Source organism: Bacillus rossius, assembly GCF_032445375.1.
Source record: "Bacillus rossius redtenbacheri isolate Brsri chromosome 9 unlocalized genomic scaffold, Brsri_v3 Brsri_v3_scf9_2, whole genome shotgun sequence".
NCBI lineage: Eukaryota > Metazoa > Arthropoda > Insecta > Phasmatodea > Bacillidae > Bacillus > Bacillus rossius.
The window spans coordinates 1,873,743-1,900,591 of record NW_026962013.1 but is presented as its reverse complement, the minus strand read 5'-3'; the positions used below and the strand labels follow the sequence as shown (position 1 = coordinate 1,900,591).

The window sequence follows — 26,849 nt, the reverse complement described above, 5'->3', positions numbered from 1 at the left end:
TCCTCCTGATAACAACGCCCAGGCGCAGACTGGCTGGCGCTCAGCGGGGTTCAGCGGACCTCGTGACTCCACCACATTCCCCACCAGCATCCCGCCACAGCCACCCCCTACCACAGACTGCACAATAATTTACACCCAAACACATCAAAAACGTACACACAGACACCAATGGGCGGCACCCCGCTGCCTGGGACTCTTTGCGAGCCCCTGGATGGATGATACAGACAGGCACAGACAGGCACAGACAGGCACAGACAGGCATGCGGACCAGGCATCAGTGCTACCGGCAGTGATGACGGTGTCAGTTCCGCGACGCACTGGTCGCTGACTGTGCTATCCGCACTGGCAACTGACCTGAGCCGTTATAACAGCAGCATCTGCGCGCGTTACTGCAGCTGCAGATGTTCCCCCGCCAGCTCGGCTGTACATATGTTGCGCGCGTTGATTTGCGAGTTTACGCGGAGCGTGGCCACTAAGTGGGGGAAAAAACGGGAAAGGGGGGGGGGGGGAATTAAACGCCAAGAAAAATTATCACCGCATGTAAGCTACACTTTACATAAATATTCGCTTTTTACACCCGCTTTTTGTGTGTGTGAGAGACTCCCTGACATACTTTTTTCTATCAACTAAGTGGATGGAATCTTATTACAGTACATGATAAGATATATTAGGAAGCTTTCACCAACGTTTATGAAAAAACTGTAAAAGAAACCCTGCTCGGAGCCTAGCTGCATTTAATTAACTTAAACATTAATTTCATAATGATTCTCTCTACCACCAATAATTTGTTGTCCTTCAGTAAAGGCATTTAAAATATCAGTATTGCTAATAAAATACTGCTATTTATTGCAGGTCATTATTGTGTTTATGTTACATACTAAAGTCAATGCGTTTTAATGCACTTTATAAATGTCATTCAGGCTAAATGATACTTAGTTACTGTTTATTACTCGCTCTTTCTACGGAAATAAAAAAGATTTAACAAGCACAAAAAGTACTCGTGTAAAATCGGATTTTTTAATATATTTCAATGCTGGTTACATTGTTTGATGTCACAAACATCAATAACGATCAAAAATGATCAATAGACAAACACACAGAAAACAAGCAAAAATCTGCCGATGTAAAAAAATTGAAAAAATACACAGCACAGAAAAAAAAATGTAAGAAATTAGTCAAAAAATGTTAACAGCACAGATGGACACAAGTCTTATCAGTCTCTACAAAACTTCTAGAGCTTACTAATGCACATTTTTGTGATTATGATCAGTAAAGTTCCATATATCAAGAATAAGATCATGAAAAAATCTACATTCTCTCTAATCTCTCCAATAAACGTACAGCACATAGTAAGGTTTAAAAAAGCTACAAGGTGGTCAGAACTTTGACTACGTGTATTGGGACGACCCAAACGAATTAGTCAACAGGTTAATGTATTTACTTGCTTCGCTTAGTGCAGGAAACAATAAGCACATCAATGAAATAGTCTCCCTAATCGAAGAACTGAGGGGGCAGACTACTACCTACAAAAAGTCGAATAGGAATTGCTCGCAAACTTCATGCTCCTGCAAGAAGGAAATACCTTCGACACAAAGTCGTAGTGCGTGGACTTGATGTTTTATTCAAGGCGGACCTTGTTTATATTTTACCATATTCCTGAATGAATAAAAGTTTGAGTACATGTTGACAGCCATCGGTGTGTATAGCAAGTTCGCTTGGGCCAGACCTATGAAATCGGAGAATGTGACTGAAATCTAAGAATGCCATGACAGATTTCATTTGTGATTCAAATTTTTTGCCTTTTTTTATATTTCCCTTGCTTCATGTACTAAAAACCCGAAACCCAGCCGCTAACGTTTGAAATGCCAATCAGACGGGAAATTTATTACGCAGGCTGGCATTACCTGCATTGGAAAAACAGGTTATTCGGTGCTCTTATAAACATATCCGGTTGGAAATGAATAATTTCTTAATTGCAGGTAGGCCTACCAACTTCGAATTGATCTCGAAAACAACTCTGAAGGAGTCGTTACTTCACGTTTGTCACGATTGTTTCGTAAGTCGGATGTCAGTGCGTTGTCTGTCCTGTCAGTCCCACTGAATTACAGGTATGACGTCATTGTGCCGATGTTTATCCACATTCCCGCAACGAAAACCCAAAAAAAAAAAAAAAATCGGCGCACTTGTTAAAGTGAAAACTTGCCGGCAGGCCGGTTGAGGCGATGTCTCGTCAGAGCGTTTGGCCTCATGAATGAATGCACACAAAGACTCGAGCGACTCATCTGTTTACTAAAGGCTTTCATCGGCGACTCTGTATTATCGCCACAGTTCGGAAGGTCAAGTAAAATGGCTGATATAATTTAAGATGGCACTATCAAACCTCCTGAAGGATAAATATCCCGTGTGGTAGCAGAGCGTGGCTATGAGAGCTAAGACTGAAGTTTAGATGCTGCTTGCGATTTGAGCGGTTGTTGCACCCTGAGAATATCTCCCACCCATCACTTCTGTTACTTCCCTACTCCAACCCATGTTCAGCACTCCAGGTTGTTGGGGAGCCCCCATGACGTGAAATGATAATAAATTACATAATATACACTCAGCATAAGGCAGTGGGGAGCCACTGCAGTATCACCGCCATGTATGCCGCGGCATCTATCGCCACGGCTTTACCTCGGGTCACCGTGGTCGGACACGAGTATCATGGACTCAGCATCATCTATGTCATCTTCATCATCAACATATTCATCGTCGTCATCATTGTTATAACCATCGCCATCTGTCTTCGTACACTGTTATAAATTACAGCAAATTTTCAACAAAGAAAGAATCTCAAATACACAAGTAGGCATTTTTCGTAATTTCAAGTTATTGAATCTTCGTAAAAAAACTATGGAGGTTTCCGTATTCCAAGTTTTGTGTTGCGTTCTAAAACAGATAAACACACGCATGGAATAAAGAGGAGTGTTTACACTGTAGAATTTACGAGTTTTAATAGAATTTGTTAATATACCGAATTTTTCTAAAGTAATTATGTTCAAAGAAAGTTAACTCAGTACCCATTAATAAACGTTTTTTTCGTAAATATTATGTTAAAAATTTTAACAGTGTAGTTAAAGATAAGTGTATCTTCGTATTCCAACCTCAGAGCTGAGTTCCTTTGCAAACACGCGTGGAAAGATAAAGAATGTTCTTGTTGTAGACTTCAAGTTTTGGGATGATTTTGTTACTACTTTAAGATTATGCTTCTCAGCTCGTGTTCAAAGAAAAACTGAGCCGCCACGTGTTTAGCACGAAGATGGTGGTACGAAGATTCCTTTGTTACCAGTGTTGTTCGTAGATTTATTGCGGATGTCCTCGACTGTTTACCCTCACTCCAACCCTTCGTCTGGCTGAGATGCCAAGTATTTACCCACCCCATCAGTTTGTTCAATGATCCGGACCAGAAACAGATTGCAAAACTTTATTATTAGAAACGCAATAAGCATTTTTGAGTTAAAAACTGTCTTCTATATGTGTGATAAATATTTAACTCACTCAATACTTTTATATTGATAAGGATTCCACAAGTTAACAAGTTCAAAATTTATAGGAGAAAATAGTGTAACATAAATTGTGCTTTTACATTTTTTTAAGTTATCGCATATTCGAGGAAGTGTTATGAAGGGAGTCTTTGGACTGATTATTGCTTTTTTAGCTGTATAGTATTTTAAACAATAGGTTTCTTATGTAGTTAATTAACTTATTTTACTGGAGTGATTGTTATATAAACATGTATTAAAGGGGGACAGAGCAAACTCGACATGAAAACTCAAGAGACGCGCTGAGGCGCTATTCTTCTGCAACACAAGCTGACGGAGTTGACTGAAGGAGTTGGCTTAAGGAGTTGGCTGAAGGAGTGGGCTAAAGGAGTTGGCTGAAGGGGTTGACTGAAGGAGTTGACTGAAGGAGTTGGCTGAAGGAGTGGTCTCAAATCAGTAGTTTCCTGACAGGTGTGATGTAGCTCACAATGCCTTTCTGTCCTCTACTTAAATATCTTTTTAATACCCAGTACCTTGCACATATCTTATCCGCTTTAATCGACTCTACTTAAAACAGGAATTAACTACATTTAAAAAAATTTCCTTTACAACATTCTATTTTTCCAGTATCATAATATTTGATGAAATTATTTACCTATCTTGTCTTAATATTTTATTGATTTAAGTTTGTATTGATATTTATTTTTATTCAAGTTTCTATACTGGTAGTTAAATTTTATCAGCAAACATTGCATCCTCAATACATCGAAATCTTTAAAACATTTGTAATTATTAAAGAAAATTCATGCGGCTGATTCTTGTGAAAATATACTGAAATACAGTTTTTTTTAGCCTTCAAAAATATACCGTAATAATTATACCCATTAATTTGTATAGTCTCATCGATTTTTTTCTCTCTCTGGTAACGAAACCAAACAAATATTACCACAATAACTAGAGCCTACACTCCCTGTATTTACTATTAGTTTTTGTAATTCTATAATAAATATGTGTGCTAGCCCAAATTTATTATTTATCTCTGTGAATATTCAGAACGTATATTGTAACTGTCGGATATATTTCTCTAAATTATTTCAAGTTCGCTCCATACGTTTGAAAACATTAGAAGCATTCTCTTCACTTGATTCTAGAATTGTATAAGATGACGGTGAGCTAAAAAAAAACACTTGGTATGATGTTTCACCGTAAACATCCCATCGACTCATCAGCTTGCCTAATAATGAGGGGTTTCATTTTTATCACAGATCGAGTAACACAGAAAAACTTACAACCTGAAACTTTAGTGGGGAGCGTAATAAAGATTAAGCGGTAATCCCGCTTGTGTATTTTAAGTGAAGAGTAATTATATACGTAAGTATTCTCCTTACGGAAATGATGTTAGGTTTATTCATCCATGTACTGCTAATGCACAACATAAAGTGTGCACAATGCAAGCTTCAGAATATATAATGTTAGATCATTAACTTTTAGATGTTCACTAAACACATTATAAATTTTCTAATGTATTTTATTACCAAAAAACAATTTTTCGGCTTCTTTTATCGTATACAATTAAAAAACTTTATTTTAATTGTAACTTGTAAAATAAGTTGTGCATGTAGTGTATAGAACAAATAAATTGTATGTTGTCAGGAATAAACTGTATTTTGAATATTATATAGCAGTGGGTCTATGATATGACATGCTTGGTTGCAAGTCTATAGCAGATTTTTTTAAGCCGGTTTCTACACTCATCAGTGGAGTTTTCCGCTCTCACTTGAGCTCAGAAGTAGCATGATTTCAGTCCTTGAGGCGCTGACAGGGGTGTCGGAGCTGTCAGGGTTTTGCGCGGTTTGACAAGCAGACATTTAATCATAGCTGCGGCAGCTCTAGCATGGACGACGAAAGAAACCCGTCAACAACATGTCACCTTCTCTGTGGTCAGCAGCTGACAGGGGGGCTATTCACCGTGCACGCGACCTGCACAGACTCACTGGGAACTGAGAAACATTCTTTATTGTTAAAATTGTCATAGTAAACATTAACTACTGTCAGCAACGGTTAATTCTACTTGGGTGACCAATATAAGCAACTCAGATAATGTGGCTGGTTTCTTAGAGAAAACGAAGAAACGACTGTAAGCTGGGGCCAGATTATGAAACACCAATTCAACTAAATAACTTTCTTTTCTCATGGAAAACCTAACACTTCCACTAGACACATTTTTTCATAAACAAATGAACGCATGGGTTCTTGGGGACTTTGACTCCTATCCAGAATCTGCATTCGGATTTTCTGAATCGCCGCACTAGATCCCACATTACTCAAAACTTCCTGACTTAATTTTGCCAAATCCCAGTTCTTGTGAATAGCTTCACTGAAAATAGGCCTCAACTTGATGAAATAATTTTGTAACTATTTTCCTTGTTGTAAAACAAAAAAAAATAATATTTTTATCGAATGGAGTTATTGACGATAATCTCATAACTTTATAAAATAAACAAACAAAGAAATTGTTGAATGTGTACCTCTAATGTAACAATTAAAACTGGCAATAAAGAGTTTTATTAGCATGATTCAACTGCAGTGTCAACTTACAACAATATGCTGTCCTAAGACTTGGTCTCTTCTGGCATTTAATTTTCCTCGCAAACATTGTCACTAGATATTACTAAGTGGTTAAGTTGACATCTTTAATTTCGCAAATAACGCTGAGTGAATATCCGGTGCTGAATTTGGGCCAAAACGTAACGTGCAAGTTCGTTATCACTTTTCAGGCACATTCCTTTAATAAATGTAATTACAGGAATCTGAAATAACAGCCAGCATTCCATGTGAGTCCGGTGCTTAAAAGAAAAACATTTGATTGAATACAGTTTCTTGGACGTACACCATTGCATTTTTGCACTGTTGGTCACGGGGAAAAAAAAATTCATAAAGGCAAAATAAGGAATAAAAAGTGAAAAACATTAACCCACAAACAACAAGCCTAAATCAGCTTATGTAACCTTTATTTTTTTTAGTTTGCCTTCATGATTTTTTTTTTCTCCGTTACAAACCGTGCAAAACTGCACTTGTGTATGTCAAAGAAATAATTGTATTAAATCAAAATGCCTAATCGCATGAATCATTTAGAGAACGTGAAAGGCAGTCATGTAATGACCCCTCGCAGCTTAGCACTTGTAGAATGCGCAGGAGATAAGAAGAACGAAAAAAAATAGCACCGGTCTGACGGGTGCGAGGGGCTCGCTTCTCCACGAGCAAAATATCCCGAGGCTCGTACGGCTTTCAAACACGAAGGGGGTGCAAAAAAAATAATAAATAACTGCAGATAATAAATAAAAGAGAAAGGGGAAAATTGAAATTAACGAGTTCTGCGTCAGACGATGACAGCTGCAATTATCGCGTTGCGTCCTTGGACCTCCTAACAGACAAGTGCGACGGAGAGCCAGGTGTTGACTCGGTGCTGCGTGTGCTCTAAGTACCACAGAGATAATGCGCCTGCCGCTCAACTCCGAGCTAAATACTCGAGCAGCTCGTGTTACCGAACCACCTCGGACCGGCAGTGAATTAGGTAACTTAATATCACAGCGTTGATTTTTTTTTTTTAAATTAACAGTGTCTTGTACGCCACTCGTAATGTAGTGTCTTTAACGGTCTCGATGAAAACATTCCTCAAGTGGTATGTTTATTTTTACTGACTGTACTGCAGTTAGCTCTATCCGCTGACTTTCTGGCCGCCCGCGTGTGACGTCACACACACCTGTGCCCTTCCACGCAGACATGGCAACTTACGTCCCGGTTTTCTTTTTTTTTTTTTTGACGTGACAACGTCTAATAAATCGATGAACGCCGGCTGCACGCACGAAAAAGTGTCCCGTTACGCACATTTTCCCGTTATGCTGTGTCCCGTTACGCTCATTGTACGCTTGCGCCGCATCTATCTCTCTTCCACTCGATTGGAACAACCATCGATTTGACTTTTTCGAGGCACGTTAAACTTGAAACACTCCCATTCGTTACCTACTTTTCCTAGCATCGTCCTATCCTTAACAGAATAACACAGATTGGAAGAAGTTAAATAGCAAACATGTATAAAAGTTATAGTTAAAATAATCTCTTCGTTAAAGTAATAAACATATTTGAAATAATGAGTGCAAATGAAAGTAAATTTATCAATTAAATTGAAGATTTCATTTCACTCCTTCTTTGTATCCATACAAAATAATGATAATTAAAAAAAATGATTCAATTTTATTCATAAAAGTACGCAATCATTTCATCAATGTTTTGTTATGACGTTGTCACGTTAAACTATCGTCCGTAAACCGACTTTACAGACAACCAATTTTTTTTATCGATTCCCGGTATTTTCGGTACTTTCGGGACTCGACATCGACAGCAAAAAATTTCGTTCTTATTGCACGTTAGGGTTACTTTCATGGCTCCCTCCTGTGGCGAGGCGACCTTACGGGCGCTCCTCAGCCGGTTGGTGTTCGGACTGCTGTGAGTGCATGTTGTTGCTGCTCCGGTATTCTTAAAATAACCAGATATTCTTGCTTTTAGGTTAATAATTCTGTGATTTTTGAATACGTTAATAGATACGATTTTTTTCAGAATTAAAGATTGAGAGTAAGGCTGAGAATAATTCACACCAGTAAATACTTTTTTCCAAAAAAAAAAAAAATTGGAACACAAATGTTTATCTTGAAATTTTTGGTCACTAAAAAATTGCTTGATCGTTCAAAAGTAATTATATTATTACTTCAATAACCTACTGCTGCACCATTAATATAAAAAAAAAGCCTAGTACTGAAAGTACCGGGTGTTCTCTGTTCCGTTGAAGACTTAGCACCGAATTTCCCGGTTCTGGAAATGGGTTGCGGTTCCGAAAACCCCAGCTGGCGCCCCCTCCCTCCCTCCCTCCCTCCCTGCATCGATCAAAGGCCGGCCTTGTATGTGGGTTACGGGGGGGGGGGGGGCTAGCATGCCGAGGGGAAGGCCATCGGAGCGCCAGTCACCTCCAAGGTCACGCCTGTCATCTCCCCTAAAGCTCAGTCGCAACTCACATTCCCGTGGAATGTTACTTCCTTGTGCGGCAGGCACAGCCACATCTTGCAGTGCACGCGATAATGCGTGAATTACAATGCGCCATACTGGACCAGCGGGGAATTCCACCGAGGAACAGTCTCGGCTCCAGCTGTGAGCTCCGAGAATGTACTTGACGCATTAACATTTCCATGTGGCATACACACACGGAAAGTAACGCGCGCGTCACTGCAAAGTGACTGAAATTTGTTGCATGGAGTAAGTGATAAAGAGCGAGTTCTGCTCCTTGCAAACGTCAGAAGGTCGATTCATAAACATTTTGAAGAACGTACTTGCCCGCGCTAACTAGTAGGACTTTCACCTTGCTCGGTTGTGTATTTTGTGTTTCTAAACTAAGCATGTGATTTTTTGCCACTGAAGGCCTTTCCTATGAATGTAATTTTTTTTAATATTTTGCATCAGTGACACCATTGTTTTTTGTGTGTTTACTGTATTCTGTAAAATCTATAGGTATGGATGGATAAACGATTAAAATGCGTTATCTATTCTTGATAAACACAGGAATTGCAAGCATGAATAGATAAAAACATTTTCGGTGCTTCTATTTCATTTAACAGAGAAACGTTTTGTTAAACATTTAGGGCCGTATTCCAAGACACAAAAATAAGGGTTTAGGTGTTAAATATGCAATACCTGTACCCTAACCATATTCCAAGTGCACGATAGGACACGGCCAGTCCCTTATTTTTAGGGCACTGATTTTTGGTGTCCTATCTGTTGCCGATTTGATCCATAACTGTATATATATATATATATATATTTATATATTTATATATATATATATATTCCTTTTTAATGAACTTTAACGGAACTTTTACGATTACAATTTTACCCCCTAATATCTTAAAAAACAGCAAACATAAATACGGCCAAAAATTCATCGTTTATTCTTGTACAACCCAAATTAAATAATTTATATCACATTATAATTCCATAGTTTTAAAAAATAAGCTAAAATTACGATGGATTCCACGAAGTACGACTGTTTATAGCCTCGCACAAGTCCTCGTTTATTATAACGGCTGCCGATCTGATACCTTACAGGGGTTCAGTTAGGACACGTTTTGGAATATGACCCGAGAGTTAGGGTACGGCAGTTGCCCAACAAGGAAGTGCATATTCGCTACCTTACTCAAACGTCTTGGAATACCGCCCTTAGAGTGGTAACAGAAAATGTGTTGGTTTAATCCCACGTGGTTGAACTTCCCCGTGGAGGAATGAATACAATCTGTGTCCAGCTGAGCTGTAGGCTCGGAAACCTTCTCCGACACGTTTCTACAACGCTGCAGGAAGGCAGCAATGTTTCAGTGGGCCACCGTGACGTATCTGCAACACGTGTGGTGCCACGGGAGTCGAACTGGGAGACGCCGAGTGTGGTCGCCTCGGGAGGAACTGACCCCAGCTCACGAACGCAAGTAGTGGTTTGTGACTGCACGCACCGACACCCGGTGATCAGACCAGATCAGACACCGCGATTCACGTTGGAGTATTGACGCGATGATGTCTTAAAAATTCATGAACGCCGGGGCTGCACGCACGAAAAAAAAAAAAGCATGACTCATTGTCACGTTCCGCCCGAGCCGAGCGTGCAAGAACCGGCCGAACCACCGTGCGAGAAAAATCTTCTATAACATCCAAACAGGTCAAGGCGAGCTTTTTAAAAGCAGCAATTTAAAAAAATTGATTTATTTGTCCAGTTTCATCATTTCAAATTAACATTTTATTGACGTTGATTTGATTTCAGTTTTATTTCTATAACTAATTGTTCGTGATTATATCTAAACAAATTATTTAAATTAAATTTGCAAAAAAAACTGTAAATAATAATTTAAATTAAAAAATTGGTTTTCTGTAAAGTAGGTTTACGGACGATAGTTTATCGTGACAACGTCATAACAAAACATTTATGAAATGATTGCATACTTGTATGAATAAAATTGAATCATTTTTATTGAATTATCACTATTTTGTATGAATACAAAGAAGGAGTGAAATAAAATCTACAATTTAATTGATAAATTTACTTTCATGTGCACTCATTAATTCAAATATGTTTATTACTTTAACGAAGAGATTATTTTAACTATAACTTTTGTACATGTTTGCGATTTAACTTCTTCCAATCTGTGTTATTCTGTTAAGGATAGGACGATGATAGGAAAAATTAGGAAACAAATGGGAGTGTTTCAAGTTTAATGTGCCTCGAAAAAGTCGAATCGATGGTTGTTCCAATCGAGTGGAAGAGAGATAGATGCGGCGCAAGCGTACAATGGGACAAAGCGTAACGGGACAATGTGCGTAACGGGACAATGAGTCATCCATTTTCTTGCGTGCAGCCGGCGTTCATTTGATTTATTAGACGTTTTCACGTCAAAAGTATGCAAATTTTCTTCGATGTTTTCTTATGACGTTATCACGTGAAATTATCGTCCGTAAACCGACTTTACAGACAACCCCCTTTTTTTTATTTCGGATCGTTGGGGGTGGAAGACGCTCGCTGCGTGAGCTCCAGCGGCGACTAATACTCGGGGACGACTGCTGGGTTGTTGACGGCGGCCATGAAGAGTGGTGTCCTCCACTTCTCGTCCAACACCATCGCCACGAACGGCCGGTTGGCTGTGATCGTCTCATCCGGCGCCTCGCTCGAGCGTGAGACGGTTTCTCTCTTCATCTGCACGCCTGCAACGAGAACCCCTTTCGACACCGCCTACAGACGCAGGCAGACTTCGGATCACCTATTCCTTCCCGGACATATTTTGGAAACTTCTATAGACTTCTGGAACATCTTTATGTTCTCCAGTATTACGCAATCATCGATTAAACATTTTTTTTCATCAGCCATGCAGCGAAGATATTATAAATGTTTTTTTTTTTTTAACTCAAAGCATCCAGCATTGAACAGCTTAAAATGAATATAAAATTTTGCCGACATATGTTGTTATTCAATTTTTTTTAACCTTATAACACTATTTTTTTATCTCTTGAACTAATAAAGTATAAAAATTTGCTTTGCACAAGGTTGAAGATAATGTTAAGATGTTTTAAAGTAAATAAGAAAGAATTGGATACTAAAGAAGTTTTATAATTTTTTATTTTATTTCAAACCCTGTTTTTACCGTAAAAATTTGTTTCATCAAAAATTGTTTCAGCCAAAATTTTAAAAGAAGTTTAGGATTCAAACAATATATATTATAGAATATGGTATATCTATTAAAAATGGTGGTGATTTTTATTACTTTCGAACTTTGTTAATTCATTCCCGATTCTCGAATTCTTTGATAAAGTTTTACTTAGTACATGATTGTTAAAATTTTTCATCTTAATTTTACGCTGATCACAAACTATCCAGGGATATTCGTTAATTTACGGCTGCCTTCGTAGATCAACGGGTAACAAATTCACTTGCATTAGGCGCAAATCTTTTAGAATAATCTTGGCATACCACAAAAACATTCAAAAACAGCAACAGCAACAATACCGCTTTTCCTTACACTTGTATGTTTTACCTGTTTACAGCATAGGTAACACGGAACTAGGAAGTTGAATACTGCGTGGTTTTTACGAAGATTTAGTTATATGAAATTACTAATTTATTACTAATAATTATTATTTATATATTATTTATATTATTATGTATTACTTATATTATTATTTATATATTGTATATTACTAATTTATATGAAATTACAAATAATCGTTACTTCAATATTTTTTCTTCGTTGAAACGTCCGTATATTTGCTGTATTTGCTAACAGCGCACGAGGTCCAGGTAAGACGCACGAAGGATCTCACGAGCGTACCTGCCACCGCTGCGGCATCCCCAGCACTCTCGTTGATGTCAATAAGGACCTTCTGCAGCACCGCTGTCACTCTCACTGGCTGCTTGCTCACCCCGCTGAGGTCGGGCTTCTCGAACAACTCACCCAGCTTCATCTGCGCACGTGCCAAGGACAATCATCTGCACACACGCCAAGGATCTGTGCACACGCCAAGGACAATCATTTGCGCACACTCCAAGGACAATCATTTGCGCACATTCCAAGGACAATCAACTGTGCACACGCCAATGACAATCAACTGCGCACACGCCAGGACAATCAACTGCGCACACACCAAAGACAATCAACTGGGTAAGCCAAAGGTTCGCATTGTAGTATGCCCGGCGTAGTTCGTTCTTAAATTATTCATGCAATGGGTAATTTTTATTTAATACAATTTCTTGGGCATACGCCACTGCAGTTTTGCACTGTTTGCCATGTAAAATATCAAGAACGCAAATTAATAATTAAATAAGAAAATATAAACCCGCAGATAACAAGCCTAAATAAATTTTTCAAATCTTCGCCCTGGTTTCAGGACTGGGCGTTTGTAGGAAGGCGATGAAAACCACCGCTGAATCATCTTTTCTTGACAAGCACAGGAACCACACATCACTGTCATCACTGTCATCACTGTCATCACTGTCATTACTGTCATCACTGTGGCATTACCTGAGCTCACGACACCCAGAAAGAGAAAAACGACTCATAATCGTCACTGAAATATTATATACTTGAAAAAACAGGAAGTTAAAATTTGTATGTCAAGTAAATCAGTTAAAATATAATACCTGATATTGAATCTCAGATCACTAACATTAAATAACAATTAGGCGTATATTTTCATACATTTTCATAGTTTATAACTTAAATAAACTCATGGAGAAGTAATCTTACCTTCATTAGCGTTTTTTTGAAGTTGTGGTAACTGGAGATTTCAAGACGAGGCATTTCAACTTGCACCATTTTTAAGGACTCTTGAGACATGATCTTTTCCACGTGAACGTGTCTCAGTCTGGATATAAGTTCGGGCAAATTGCCAGACTCTTCGGGTACGACCAATGCCAGAGAAAATCTCTTGTCCTGTAATTATTAAAAATGAAATTTAACGGTTGAGGAACTTGTCAGCATTATTAAAAATTAAATCAACGTGTTTTCATCTGTGTCAAAGCTGAAGGTTATCATCGTACTAAGAGTATCATAATATAGTTGTAGGAACTAGATGCATTAAGAATGCCATTATTGGGATGACTATCTAATGATATATTGGTATCATACAACTGGCTGTTCTTTAAACACATGAAGCTGTCTGGACGATGTATGTCTTAATAATTCTGTTGCTGGCACTGAACTTTGATAACTACTTTTGTATAAACTTATTACAAAATTTTTGTGATGCCCTTTTTTCTACTCATTTTTTCTCACAGCACTACTACATTAATTTCAGCTATTTTCTCTTAAATATACGACCAGTCTACACCCGAATCATCATAAATTCTTCAGCCATATAAATATATTAAACGTTTACACTGCACACTTTCTCTAAGTATTTTTGGATTTGCATCACAGTTAATCGCCACATCAAACACTTGTTCAGCTTTCTAATAAATGAAAAACAGTTCCGCGAACGATCGAGGTAAAGCCTCGGTAGAAAACTGAACTCAAAATCTCACGGACGCGAGTAGAGGATCAAGTAGAGGATCGAGTATAGGATATAGTAGAGGATAAAGTACATAATCAAGTAAAGTATTGAAGAGAGAATCGAGTAGAGAATCGAGTGAGTTATCGAGTATGTGATCAAGTAGAGGATCGAGTAGGGTATCAAGTAGAGGATCACGTAGAGAATATATTAGGGGATCAATTAGAGATCGACGTGACCCAATTCAGATTTAGAACGCAGGTAAACGACTAGGGGTTGAGTTTCCGAATGGGTAGAGTAAATGCTTACTCTGGCATTTATAGTTGTTTACATGCGGTCATCAGCTAAAAGAAGGGTCCTTGGCTGGCCGTGATGGCCACGTGAATCAGGCGTGACTTTAACTTATGAATTCCGGGTGGGTAATCGATTAGGATAGAAATGCCCTTGCTTCAGGGCTTTTGTGCATCTTTATTTTATTTAATAAGCATGTATGCATTGTTTTTAATTTCAAAATAAATTAGGTTTCAAAAAAATATAAATGTTCATACAAATAAATTATCTTTAAATAATTATCAATACCAAATATAATATTTTTATATATTTCAAAACAAATTGTGACCGGAAATATTCTTGGATGTTTGCAAATTCTTAAGTACTTTATTTACTTACTTAGTTCATTATGCACACATTTTGGAACGTAATTTTAATATTACGTGACACTATCGTGTAAGCTTAGGTTTACTCGTTTTAATGACTTAAGTAATGTTCGCAGGCTTTCGCAGCCACTGTCTGAAGTAGCTTGGCTTCTGGGTTGTAGCCGTGTTTTTGGCGAATAATTCACCGATGTTTCGGTCGACATTGAAGTCGCCATCATCAGGGAGCAGTTATCACTGAGTTTCTTACCAGTTTTATTACCTTTATATACTCTCGCCCGAGGGGAAGGTGCTTCCGGATTGACTGCAGCTGATGAAGACTGATCGCCCCTTATTGGCAAAACAGCCCAGCCAACCACAAGAAAGGATGGCCCTGATTGGCCCACAGCTACAGCCAATCAGGAAGCACCTTCCAATCAGGCGAGAGTGTATGCAAAGGCAGGAAAACTGGTAAGAACCTCAGTAGGTAACTGCTTCATGACTGCAATGTCGACCGAAACGTCGGTGAATTATTCGCCAAGAACACGGCTACAACCCAGAAGCCAAGCCACTTTAATGACTTTCGTTGCTTGTAGGTGGACATTTGGTTCCCGCTGGTGTGGCTAAGTGGTAGACTGTAAAGGCCTTTCATGGAGCAACTATATTTGCTTTGCTACTGATAATTGTTCCACTATGACTGGCCTGCTTAAAGAAATCGCTGCATTTATTACCAAGGAAAATCCTGATATTTTCGTACAAGGATGTGCATGTCACCTAATACATATAGCTGCACAGAAAGCAGCTAAAGAGTTGCCTGTTTCTATTGAAGATTTATCGATGGATCTGTATTATTATTTGTACAAAAGTGCTCTGCGTCATCAGAAATTGAAACAGTGTCAAGTTCTTTGTGATGCAGCAACCATGGGCGTAGCCAGGGGGAAGGGGGTTTAGGGGATCAACCCCCCCCCCCCCTTAGCACCAAATCTTTAATTAATTTCTTATTCATCACTCAAACAAATTTCATATTAAAATTAATAAAAATTTTACCATTAAAATATTTAAATTTAAGAACCGAAAACTGCTAAAATAGCACTATTTTACACCTTAAAATCCAAATTTTCCCGGACCCCCCACTTCACTTCGGGGATGTGGGGGGGGGGGGCGGCATGCTTATTAACACCCCCCCCCCCATACACAAATCCTGGCTACGCCACTGGCAGCAACCCATAAAATATTGAAACATACCAGCACTAGATGGCTGTCACTGAAAAATTGTGGTTGAAAAGGTTGTTAGAACAGTGGCCCACATCACAAACATTCATCCTTGGTGGCGAAACACCGCCAGCAGGAAGATGTAATGTTGGTGTGGCTAGGGTGTGAGCTGGTTCAGCGGAGGGCACCTTGAAGGGGATGCGCACGGCCCTCGCGCGCAGACCGCTCAGCTCGACGAAGGGCAGTCGGCGGGAGCCGCAGACCATGGCGACCTGCGCCGTCTCGCCCGAGGAGCTGTTGAAGGCCCGGAGGGTGGTCGACCCCCGCGGGAAGGCCTGCTCCCAGCTGCTCTCGAAGAAGACGGCGCTGCCGAGGACCAGTCCATGGGTCAGGCCGGGCTCTGCGGTCCGAACACACTAGGGTCACACGCGCGCATGTGCCTGGCGCCAGCAAGCACTCCGCCGCATCACACACATCTCGTGCTTCTTCAAGTCACTTCATTTTACGCGATAACTATAGACCTTAAATATTCGCGGGTTCATGTCGCGATAGGCTGGAATCCAAATACATTTGCCTTTCTTGCTGCTTCAGTGATCGGGCCACAGTTTATCTGAAGGACTCTGGACCAATGAAAAAACGCTCGACAAAAGAATCAATCGAATCGCAAGCATTCCAGTAAACGGGTGTCACGAGTCAGTAGCCAATCAGCAGGTGAAATCTGCACAAGTACGTAGAGGATCATGGAGTCTATCCTAGAGGTCACTGAAAACGCGAATTTTTTCCGGTCCCTAGTGATAACGTATTGTAAATCGAGGAACGCCGGCTGCACGGCACGAAAAAAAAAGCATGACTCATTGTCACGTTCCACCTGAGCCTAGCGTGCAAAAAAACAGCTGATTCACCGTGCGAGAAAATCTTCTATAATATCAAAACAGGTTAAAGGCGGGCTTTTTAAAAGCAGCAATTAAAAAAAAATGATTTATTTGTCCAGTTTCGTCATTTCAAATTGACAATTTATTGACATTGAGTCGATTTCAGTTTATTTCTATAACTAATTGTTCGTGATAATATTTAAACAAATTATTTAAATTAAATTTGCAAACACTGTAAATAATATTTTAAAAATTAAAAAGTATGCAATTTTTCATCAATGTTTTCTTATGACGTTATCACGTAAAATCATCGTGTAAACCGACTTTACAGACAACCCCCTTTTTCATTTGGAAATAACAACTTTTTTATTCTACAAAACAATGAACTGTTTAAACCGTGGTTTGAATCGTTTTGTTACACAGATTATTCTCTTTAATAATGTTCGGAGGCTTCCACGGCCATTGTCTAAAGTAGCTTGGCTTCTGGGTTGTAGCCGTGTCCTTGGCGAATAATTCACCGACGTTTCGGTCGACGTTTTAGTCGCCTACTCAGTAGGTAAACTGCTCCCTTATGATGGCGACTGCAATGTCGACCGAAACGTCGGTGAATTATTCGCCAAGGACACGGCTACAACCCAGAAGCCAAGCTACTTCAGATTATTCTCTTGTTCTACTAACATTTTGGTCACTGCTATTACAGGGGTCTGTTCTGATTCTTTTCCATGCTTTTTTTCTCAGTTTATGAACACATTTCTAAACACAAATTAAGGTGTTTTACACGGTTTTTTGTTACCTTTTTTAATTCTGCGGGTGGAATTATTTATACACAGTGGAGGGAGAATCAATGTTTTGTCCACAGAGTGACATAAATCTTGGCTCAGTCTGAGGAATCTCATCTTGCTGTATGTCTACATTCGCTTCATGATCTCTACTTTGTGAAAAAAATTTGGTTACATTCCCAAACACGCAATGGAAACTAATCATTAGAGACCTGAAAAATTCGCGAATACATTTCGCGATAGGCTAGAATCCAAATAAGTTTTCCATCTTGTTGCTTCAGTGATTGGGCAACAGTTTATTTGAAGGACTCTGGGCCAATGAGAAACAATTAACCAAAGAAGTATCGAGTGCGATCATTCCAGTTAACACGTGTCACGAGTCAGTAGCCAATGAGCAGGTGTAGTTCATCCGAGTGCGTAGATGATATTGGAGTCCATCCTGTAGGTCATTGAAATCTGAAATCGTGAATTTTCCCGGTCTCTACAAATCATCTGTTCGACGGTGTGGGGAACTGCGTCTGACGTTTCCTGCAGTTGAGATGCAATGGACTAATACCAGGGGCGCAACAACTAAATTTCCAAAGGGGAGGGGGGGGCAAGATACCTTTTTATAAAGAATCATCTATTCCCCCCTTATTGAAGCGGGGAGTTCGGGGGTCCTCCCCCGGGAAAAAAATTTGTATTTCAAGGTGGAAAATGGTGCTATTTTAGCAGTTTTATCATCTAAAAATTGATTACACAGCACTTTCTTTGCCCCTGTTTGCCCCCACTTCAAGGTTTCAGAGGGGGGGCAAAATACCCTTGCCTGTTGTTGCGCCCCTGACTAATACCAAGAATGCCCGCCCACTGCACTGGCTCTCAGCTTCCACCGCGTGTTCGGGAAGGCATCCAGGCCGGCGGCTGACGGACCCTGAGCGGAGGGGTGCCTGATCCTGCCGTGGGTGGCCTCGGCGACCCAGAGGTCGAAGGCCGAGTCCACGGAGTCCACGGAGTCCACGGAGTCCACCCCGGCCCGCAAGGCACCCAGCGCGCGCCTGAAGCCGCTCGTCAGCTCCAGCTGGCCGCTGGCGAAGACGCGGTTCTCGAACTCCAGGATCGCCCCCGTGGAAGGCGGCGCCTCCTGTCGGCAGGACGAGCTCTGAGTCGAGGCTGTGCGGCGGGCACAGTCGCTGGTCGCCCCAGTCGGCCACCGGGTCTCCGGACTGCACCTCGCACACTGGCGATCATGCCGAGCGGTCGGCACACACAGCTCACAGAACGATACGTGAACCATTCTTTTGACAATTGCCGAGCTTGAGACAAATTACAACACAGACACAACATATACACGAAACTTTGCACACTCCACTCTGTTCCATTCTTCCCCCTGGCACATTCTGATCCACTCTTCCGCTGACACACACTGGTCCACTCTTCCTCTGGCAAACTCTGATCCATTCATTTCCCCTGGCACACTCTGATCCACTCTCTAGTCCAATCTTCTGCCGTGTTTTGGTCCACTCTTCCTCTGAAACTATGGTTCACTCTTTCTCTAACATAATTAGTATGTAAATGGGGCTCCGAGCGCAGGGTTCAGGGTGGCAGACTGGCTCCCCCCACCACTTATGTCAAAGTATATATATCGTCACCTAGTATGACGTCATTTCCGCCATCTTGAAAATCCGTAATCTTAATTCTAGAAAATCGGGAAAAAATTTTAAAAGTTAATAAAAAATTATTAATTAAAATTTAATGAAGAATCTTTAAAACCTTCGTTGCACTTTTCGTTACGTCTGCCATCTTGGAAAATCGTAATTATTTACCTAGAAATTTGGGAAAAAATCAAAAATTCATTAAATAAATTTGCAATCTATACTGATTGATTCGATCGATTCATGTCCTTGGTTCGATCCCTGTACGATGAAAAAATTGTAATTTTATGTAAATACTAGCTGCCCGACCCGGCTTCGCACGGCTATACTAATGGGAAAAAAATTAAGCCACATCTCTCATTTACAGTAATGGTAAATAAAAAAAATTCAGTGAAAATTTATTACAATGCTGTATAATGTACCGGAGAGAAAATGAATAGCACCGATGGTTTCCCGACTCGTGCATGCAACGTACAACTGATGTACCCGTACTTCGCTACGGCAGTCTACAGGCAGATCACTCTTGCGCCGCTCATTATACATGCCCCTCCTTGTGGTTACGCCACTGCCGCGCGATGCCCGTTGCCATGGAGACGCAGAAGGCATGAACAATGCAAAATCATGTTCTCATGCAGACAAAGTACCCACTGTTGCCTGGTTTTAACCACCCATGGGATCTAATTTTCGGAAAATGTCATCCTGCGTAACATAAGGAACATTACTGTGAAGTTTCAAGTCTGTAAAATATATATACTTGAAAAAAAAGGGCAATTTTTGATATTTAAAGTACCCGCAAAATTTCAACGGTGATGAGGACTGCTCTAACAATGAAATAGTCGTTGCCATAGAGACGAATCAAGCATCAACAAAGCAACAGCCGTTGCCATGGTGATTTCCTACCAAAAACTGGAAATTTTTATATATTACGCCCCCGAAACTCCCCTTGGGATCGGATTTCCGCAGAATCCGTTCTTAGTGAAAGTCTACATCACAAAATGAGTAACTATGCTTAATTACAAGTCAATCGGGTGTATAGTTTTAGAGATCTCGAGATGAGTGAGTCAGTGAGTGGTATTTCGCTTTGTGTGTATATATATATATATATATATATATATATATATATACAAGTCCTTGTCAGAATTGTAACGGGAAAAGAAAATTATTGATGGCCCGAAAAATGAAAATTAATTAAAAATAATAAAAATAATTCTAGTAAAAGAAAAAAACAAATTTAACACAGAGAGAGGAAAAAAACAATAGTTTAGGTTTGCGATTTAAAGTGATAAAAAGTATGTAATTACTAATTGAACTCTTATGAGGGTACTGATTGCTTCGTTGTTAATATCACACGGGTGTTTTTTACTTGTAAGGGAAAATTAAGAATGATAAAGCATCTAGTGCGTGGCAAAATTTTTAAAAGGCAATAGGAAATAAACTCCTAGCGCCTGTGGCATTGTCAACACACACTTTGTACGTGTACTGCATGTTGTATCTAACCCCCTCCAACGCATTTGATTCCAAATTGGACTTTTAGTAAGGATCCCTAATGTTATTGATAATATAATATAGCCTGTAGCCTTCCTCGATAAATGTACTATCCAACACTGAAAGAATTTTTCAAATCTAACCAGTGGTTCCTGAGATTAGCGCGTTCAAACAAACAAACAAACTCTTCAGCTTTATAATATTAGTATAGATAAGAGCAATCGGTCGTTGACCCGGCTCCGGCACCACAACCCCTGAACCCTGCGCTCGGAGCCCCATTCACATACCACTGACACACTCTCGTCCACTCTCCCTCGGAGCGACTGTCAGCTGCGCGAGATGGCTGGCGGCGGGCACCTGGTAGTCGGCGACGAGCCGGCCCAGCGCCGCCGCCGCCTCGCCCGCCCCCAGGCCCAGGGCCGCCTCCAGCTGCGCCGCCGCCCGCCCCCGGGCGCCTCGGGCCAGCAGGGCCAGCGCCGAGGTCACGGCCAGGGGGCACACCGCCAGGTTGTGCTGCTCGCCCTCCGCCAGCAGCTGCAACACGGCCCGCGGCTCGGCACCTCGCTTCACGTCTCACCTCGATCCTTCCACCCCAGCATTCAACAACATCAACAACAACATATTGATTGTTTGTAAAGTCGGTTTACGGACGATAGTTTAACGTGACAACGCCGTAACAAAACATTGATGAAATGATTGTATACTTTTATGAATAAAATTTAGTCATTTTTATTGAATTATCACTATTTTGTATTGTGACGCCCCTCGTGCCTCAAAATAAAATTATTTTATTTTAATAAAAAAACCTTGGAAACTGCTGGGCAAAAAACAAAAGAAAATTAAAGTTAATTACCAGAGGGGGCACGAGGTGGTGCACAAGACAAAATTTACACTCCCTGCACACTAGTAACCTGGGGAGTTCGTGGATCGATAAAATGAAGAAGGTATTTGATAAATAAATACACTACATCGGTAGCTTGGTCTATAGGTTTTCCTGGTTTATTATTAAGAGATTTTGTTTTCGCATTATTTCAACATGACCATAAAGATCTTAGTAAGTAACAAATTTAAGGGGGCGCCCCGGGATTATTTAAAACAATACATATTACACCTTAACAAAAAATTATTACATAAACAAAAATTTAAAAAATTGCACCAAATTTGAATCTCCCAACGATTACATATACATGCGTTTCCTTGACCTTACATGTCCCTGAAGATTACTTTCTTAAAGCCTTGCTCGCTGGTATCTTGTTAGTGAATTTAGTTGATTCGATTCAAGTGGAATATATATATATATAGCTTATATCACACAGGTCTTCCCAGGATGACGTCGGACCGAGAGGAAAACTCTTCTAAAGGGGGAAATCAGCAGCAGGTCCCGAAGATCATGCGGGGAGTAATTACTCTCCCCGGAAACTTTGACCCTGTCTGAAACACATGTCAAATTCAAAACGAATTATACCTGCGTCCAGACAGTCATACACAGTTGGCGCGAATGCCAACAACGGGAATTTGGGGGAAAAAAACTATTACTCACCAAACAGGATGTGAAATCAGGGCTCGCGAGGTGTCTCGCCCCGACATCAGGATGGCGCGTACCGAGAATTCGCGGAAGCGCGGAAGAAACTAAAATTTTTAGGAAAAATAATAAAAAAATCTAAAATTTAACTAAACATGACCTTTTTCTAGATACTACATTTGATTGGCTACTGTACCACTTCGATCACATCCCTAAAGCAAGCTGACTACATTCTTGTGCGCACGATTTCGCCGTTGCTGCGACAAGCCTCTTAGCACAAAGGGCGCCGAGAAGACGTGGTCAGTAGCCGAGCTCAGAGAACTAAGTGCCACAATGGCGGACAAGGCTTCTAATTAAAAACTGGCGCTAACGCCCTAGGGAGGAGGGGGAAGGTTCGGTTCTAAGCCGAAAATTTCCGAAGGAGTCCGAGGCTGGCGTGACGAGAACACGACATGCGCGCTCTCTACCGGCCAGAATAGAAGGCAACAAACAATCGACTTCTACAGGCCGCGAGAAGGAAACATGGGGCTTAAGGGCGCCGCGGTGCTGCTCTCTAGCGGCGTAAAGGGGAACTAACTGAGGCGGTGAGCTGACTTGTCACCAGGTGTCATGAGGGTGAGCTCTGCACGCTGGCGACCAGGCCCGTGGTTACTTTTTCCTCCGCTAGATGTCGGGGACGTGTCTGTTGGACCAGGGAGAAGGTCCTTGAATTAGGCCATCGTCCCATCAGGTCACTGCTCCTAGCTTGATTTCTCAGAACTCATGTGAGGTGGAGAGAGAGGAAGGTGGGGGACAGAAAACGCCACTCCGCTGGGAACACAGCTCCAGTGGAGCCCCATTCGTGACGAGACATGCTATTCTCAGCAGGCCTCTACAAGGTAGCAGCTTGCAGCCCAGGAGCTGCTCTATGCAATTTTGGTCATGCAGGGAATTAAAATTACAAACTCGGGACGTGACTGCAGGCGAGAGAAATTTCAACCGGGCTGACCATGTCCACATTAGACAGCAAAATATCAGATTGGCCCCCTGGGAAGGGGCTTCGCTCCACTGGCACAAAGTTTAAATCCGTGGCGTACACCGGCCTAACAAAAGGTAAATCACCCCCCATTAACAACCAGATAAATTAAAAAAATAAGAAATCCCAAAAAAATTTAAAATTATAGAAAAATTAAAAAAAGGTGACGAAATGCCTAATTTCCGGCACAGTATGGATACAAAGAAGGAGTGGAATGAAATCTACATTTTAATTGATAAATTTACTTTTATTTGCACTCATTGATTCAAATATTCTTATTACTTTAACGAACAGTTTATTTTAACAATAACTTTTATACATGTTTGCTATTTAACTTCTTCTAATCTGTGTTATTCTGTTAAGGATAGGACGATGATAGGAAAAGTAGGAAACGAATGGGAGTGTTTCAAGTTTAATGTGCCTCGGAAAAGTCAAATCGATGGTTGTTCCAATCGAGTGGAAGAGAGAGAGATGCGGCGCAAGCGTACAATGAGCGTAATGGGACAAAGCGTAACGGGACAATGAGAGTAATGGGACAATGAGTCATCCTTTTTCGTGCGTGCAGCCGGCGTTCATCGATTTATTAGACATTGTCACGTCAAAAAAAAACTACTCAAAATATTTGAGGGAAAACCCCCCATAATAAATCATAAATTTTGAAATTCGAAATGCCTCAAAATATTTTTGCCCTAAAAAAACCGAAATTCCCACAAAACTGACCTTTACCTAGGTCGCCATCTTGAAATTATGATATTACTTCCGCCATCTGGAACATTCGTATTTTTTATGCTATATATTCAGGAATTATTTTTAAAAATTAATAAAAAGTTATATAATTAAACTTTTTATAAATATTTGATTAAAAAAACGCACAAACGTCTTGGAGTCTTTGGTTTAAACCTGGCGAGGACAACAAAAGTCGACAGATCCTTCCTCCACGGAAGCCACCAGCAGACTGACCTCCCACCACTAATGCCAAGGAAACTATCTCAGCTGCTTATCATCATGTCCGTAATCTTGGATCCACCGTGATTGTTTTCGTCTGATGGATACCGCCATATTGGATTATAACATCTCAGTCGCCATCTTGTTTTCGAATTCTGGAGGCAGCAATCTTATATTATGACAGCATAGCTGCCATCTTGTTTTCGCCTGCTGCAGGTAGCCAATTTTTTTCTATTTTCAGTACTTGCTACTGGGAGCGCTAGTACCACATAGTGCACACATCGTTTGCTAGAGAGCGCTGCCGCTCACCTTGTTTCAAGTACTCGACACCAGTAGCGCTAGTGTCACGTAGTACACACACATCATCTGCTAAAAGACCACTTCCACCATATCGGTTTAATTTTTACCCGCTAGAGTGCAGTAGTGATAATTACCGCAGCATCCGCCCCTTTGTTGGTCGTCATTGCCACCATCTCGAAAATCTGTAATTATTTGGCTAGAAATTAAGGCAAAATGTCTGTTGTGTATTAGAAGTTTTAGTGAGCATTTTTCATTTAAATTCATAACCCTAAGAGCGACTCGCTGACACAGACTTTCCACGTTAAACCAACGGCCGTGTGTCTCGAACCAACCCACACAATTATTTTCGTGTATCGTGCAGTTTATGAGGTGTGAAGAATACTGCCTTGCAGATTCAGTCGGGCAGATCGCTTGCTGCGATGAGATAGCAGTGCGAACAACGCCAACACCAGGGTGCACTAGCAGTGACTCACCGCGAAGAGACGCACGGAGAACTGGCTGATGAGGTCCTCCTCTGGAGCTGGACTGGACGAGGGCGCCATGAGGCACGCGGCCAGAGCGAGAAGGAGCAGCCTCGCGCGGTGACTCATGACTGCCGACTGCGAGGCGCTCATGTCTCATGTCACCTCTGGCCACCAGCGCGACGTCTGTGCGCCTAGCAGTCGGCTCTCGTTACAGCAGCGTGAGCTCTGATTGGTCGCGGGTGTCGAGCGATGTAATGTAATTCTCAGCGCGTTTACAATACGTTACGGGTATCATATGTTCCATAGATTACTAGGGAAACAATTGTTTATGAGGGCACTATAAAGAAACGAGCTTAGAATACTGACAAAGCCAGCCGTAACTAGTAGAACCAAGCAAATTACTACTGTTGCATTATATTGAAACAAATTCTTAATTTTGCTAGGCTATGTTAATGAAACCACCTTACTTCTGCGAGTCTGCGTGTGGATGTATAAGTATTTATTTGCAATTGGCTGGAGAGGAAAGGACATGGGGACAACTGGATTTTGCAGAAAATCCCTAATCACGGAAAATATACAAAAAATATTTTTAGGTGCAAGATCAGTTGTGGTGGTATTTAAATTAATCAGTGTAGGAAGAGAAGGGTGAAGGTGTAATAGGAAGGTGGAGAAAAATATGACGGGAAATTTTTAACATAAACAGTTTGATGACGTCACAACTGTTATTGACAAAGCACTGTAGCATTATGTACACTCACTCCCTCTCCTTTCACGTGTCTCAGAAGCCATCATAGAACTCAGCCGCTGACGCCGCTATAGTTCTCAACTCTGTCACATTCCATTGCGCCGGATTAAATACAAGTAACATTTTTTTTTTAAAAGATACAAATATTAATATAAACTACTTTGAACTACCATGTACATAAATTGCATTGAATTAACCCGCCTACTTTTGGAGCTGCTAAATAAAAATATTATTAATACACAAAAAAAACTATCCTTTTAAATATCACACCAATGAAATTATATAATAATATGAATAAATACAATAAATTTAATTGATCCATGGAATGGATGTCATTTTTAATATTTGCTTCCAAGAAAAAATTATTTGCTTGTACAAAAGCTTGAGCATAACGCCTGTTGTTACCATGCAGTGGCAATCCTCGACATAATAAATTGTGTTAAGAGGTCGGCGTGTACTGCAGTTCCTAAACTTCCACGCATAGACTATCCGCAGTACACTCGTGCATGGAAGTTGGTATGCTCGGTGCTCGCAGGCGGAAAAATACTTTTGTTTTGAAACGGCATTATGTTGAGCTGGCGGCGAGGAAGATATGTGCACCAACTTTACGAGCACCATGTGTCTATGTACCTTGGTGGGCGTGTAGCGAAGTCTGCTGCCCAACTGTAACCTTTTTTGTTTTATGTTTAACCACACTTATAGTGTTACAACGAGTGCACGATCATGAACTGAACGTTTTTGACGTGATAACGTCTTATAAATCGATGAACGCCGGCTGCACGCACGAAAAATTGTCCCGTTCCGCCTGAGCCGAGCGCGCAAGAACCGGCCAACCACCGTGCGAGAAAAACTTCCATAATATCAAACAGGTATAAGGCGAGCTTTTTAACTAATTGTTCGTGATTATATTTAAACAAATTATTTAAATTAAATTTGCAAAAACTGTAAATAATATTGAAAATTAAAAAGTATGCAATTTTCCATCAATCTTTTCTTATGACGTTATCACGTAAAATTATCGTCCGTAAACCGACTTTACAGACAAACCTTTTTTTTTACTTTGTAACGTAAGGCCCAAGCCTGCAGAGAGACTTGTAGAGCTACAGGATATCAAAAGGTTGTAGAAAATATGTGATTTGTATATATATATATATTTAATAGAA

The 26,849-nt window shown here is 40.5% G+C and overlaps 1 protein-coding gene across 1 annotated transcript; it reads right to left on the bottom strand.

Moving 5' to 3' along the window:
* Positions 1–10,297: 10,297 nt before the first annotated feature.
* On the bottom strand, positions 10,298–25,091 carry LOC134543220 (leukocyte elastase inhibitor-like). The gene is made up of 7 exons (XM_063388123.1): positions 24,951–25,091; positions 20,983–21,229; positions 18,489–18,728; positions 16,117–16,328; positions 13,343–13,528; positions 12,428–12,560; positions 10,298–11,306 (listed from the first exon to the last, which is right to left on the bottom strand). Exons 1-7 carry the CDS (start codon positions 25,089–25,091, stop codon positions 11,146–11,148), a joined length of 1,320 nt encoding a protein of 439 aa, XP_063244193.1. The 3' UTR covers positions 10,298–11,145.
* Positions 25,092–26,849: the final 1,758 nt, after the last annotated feature.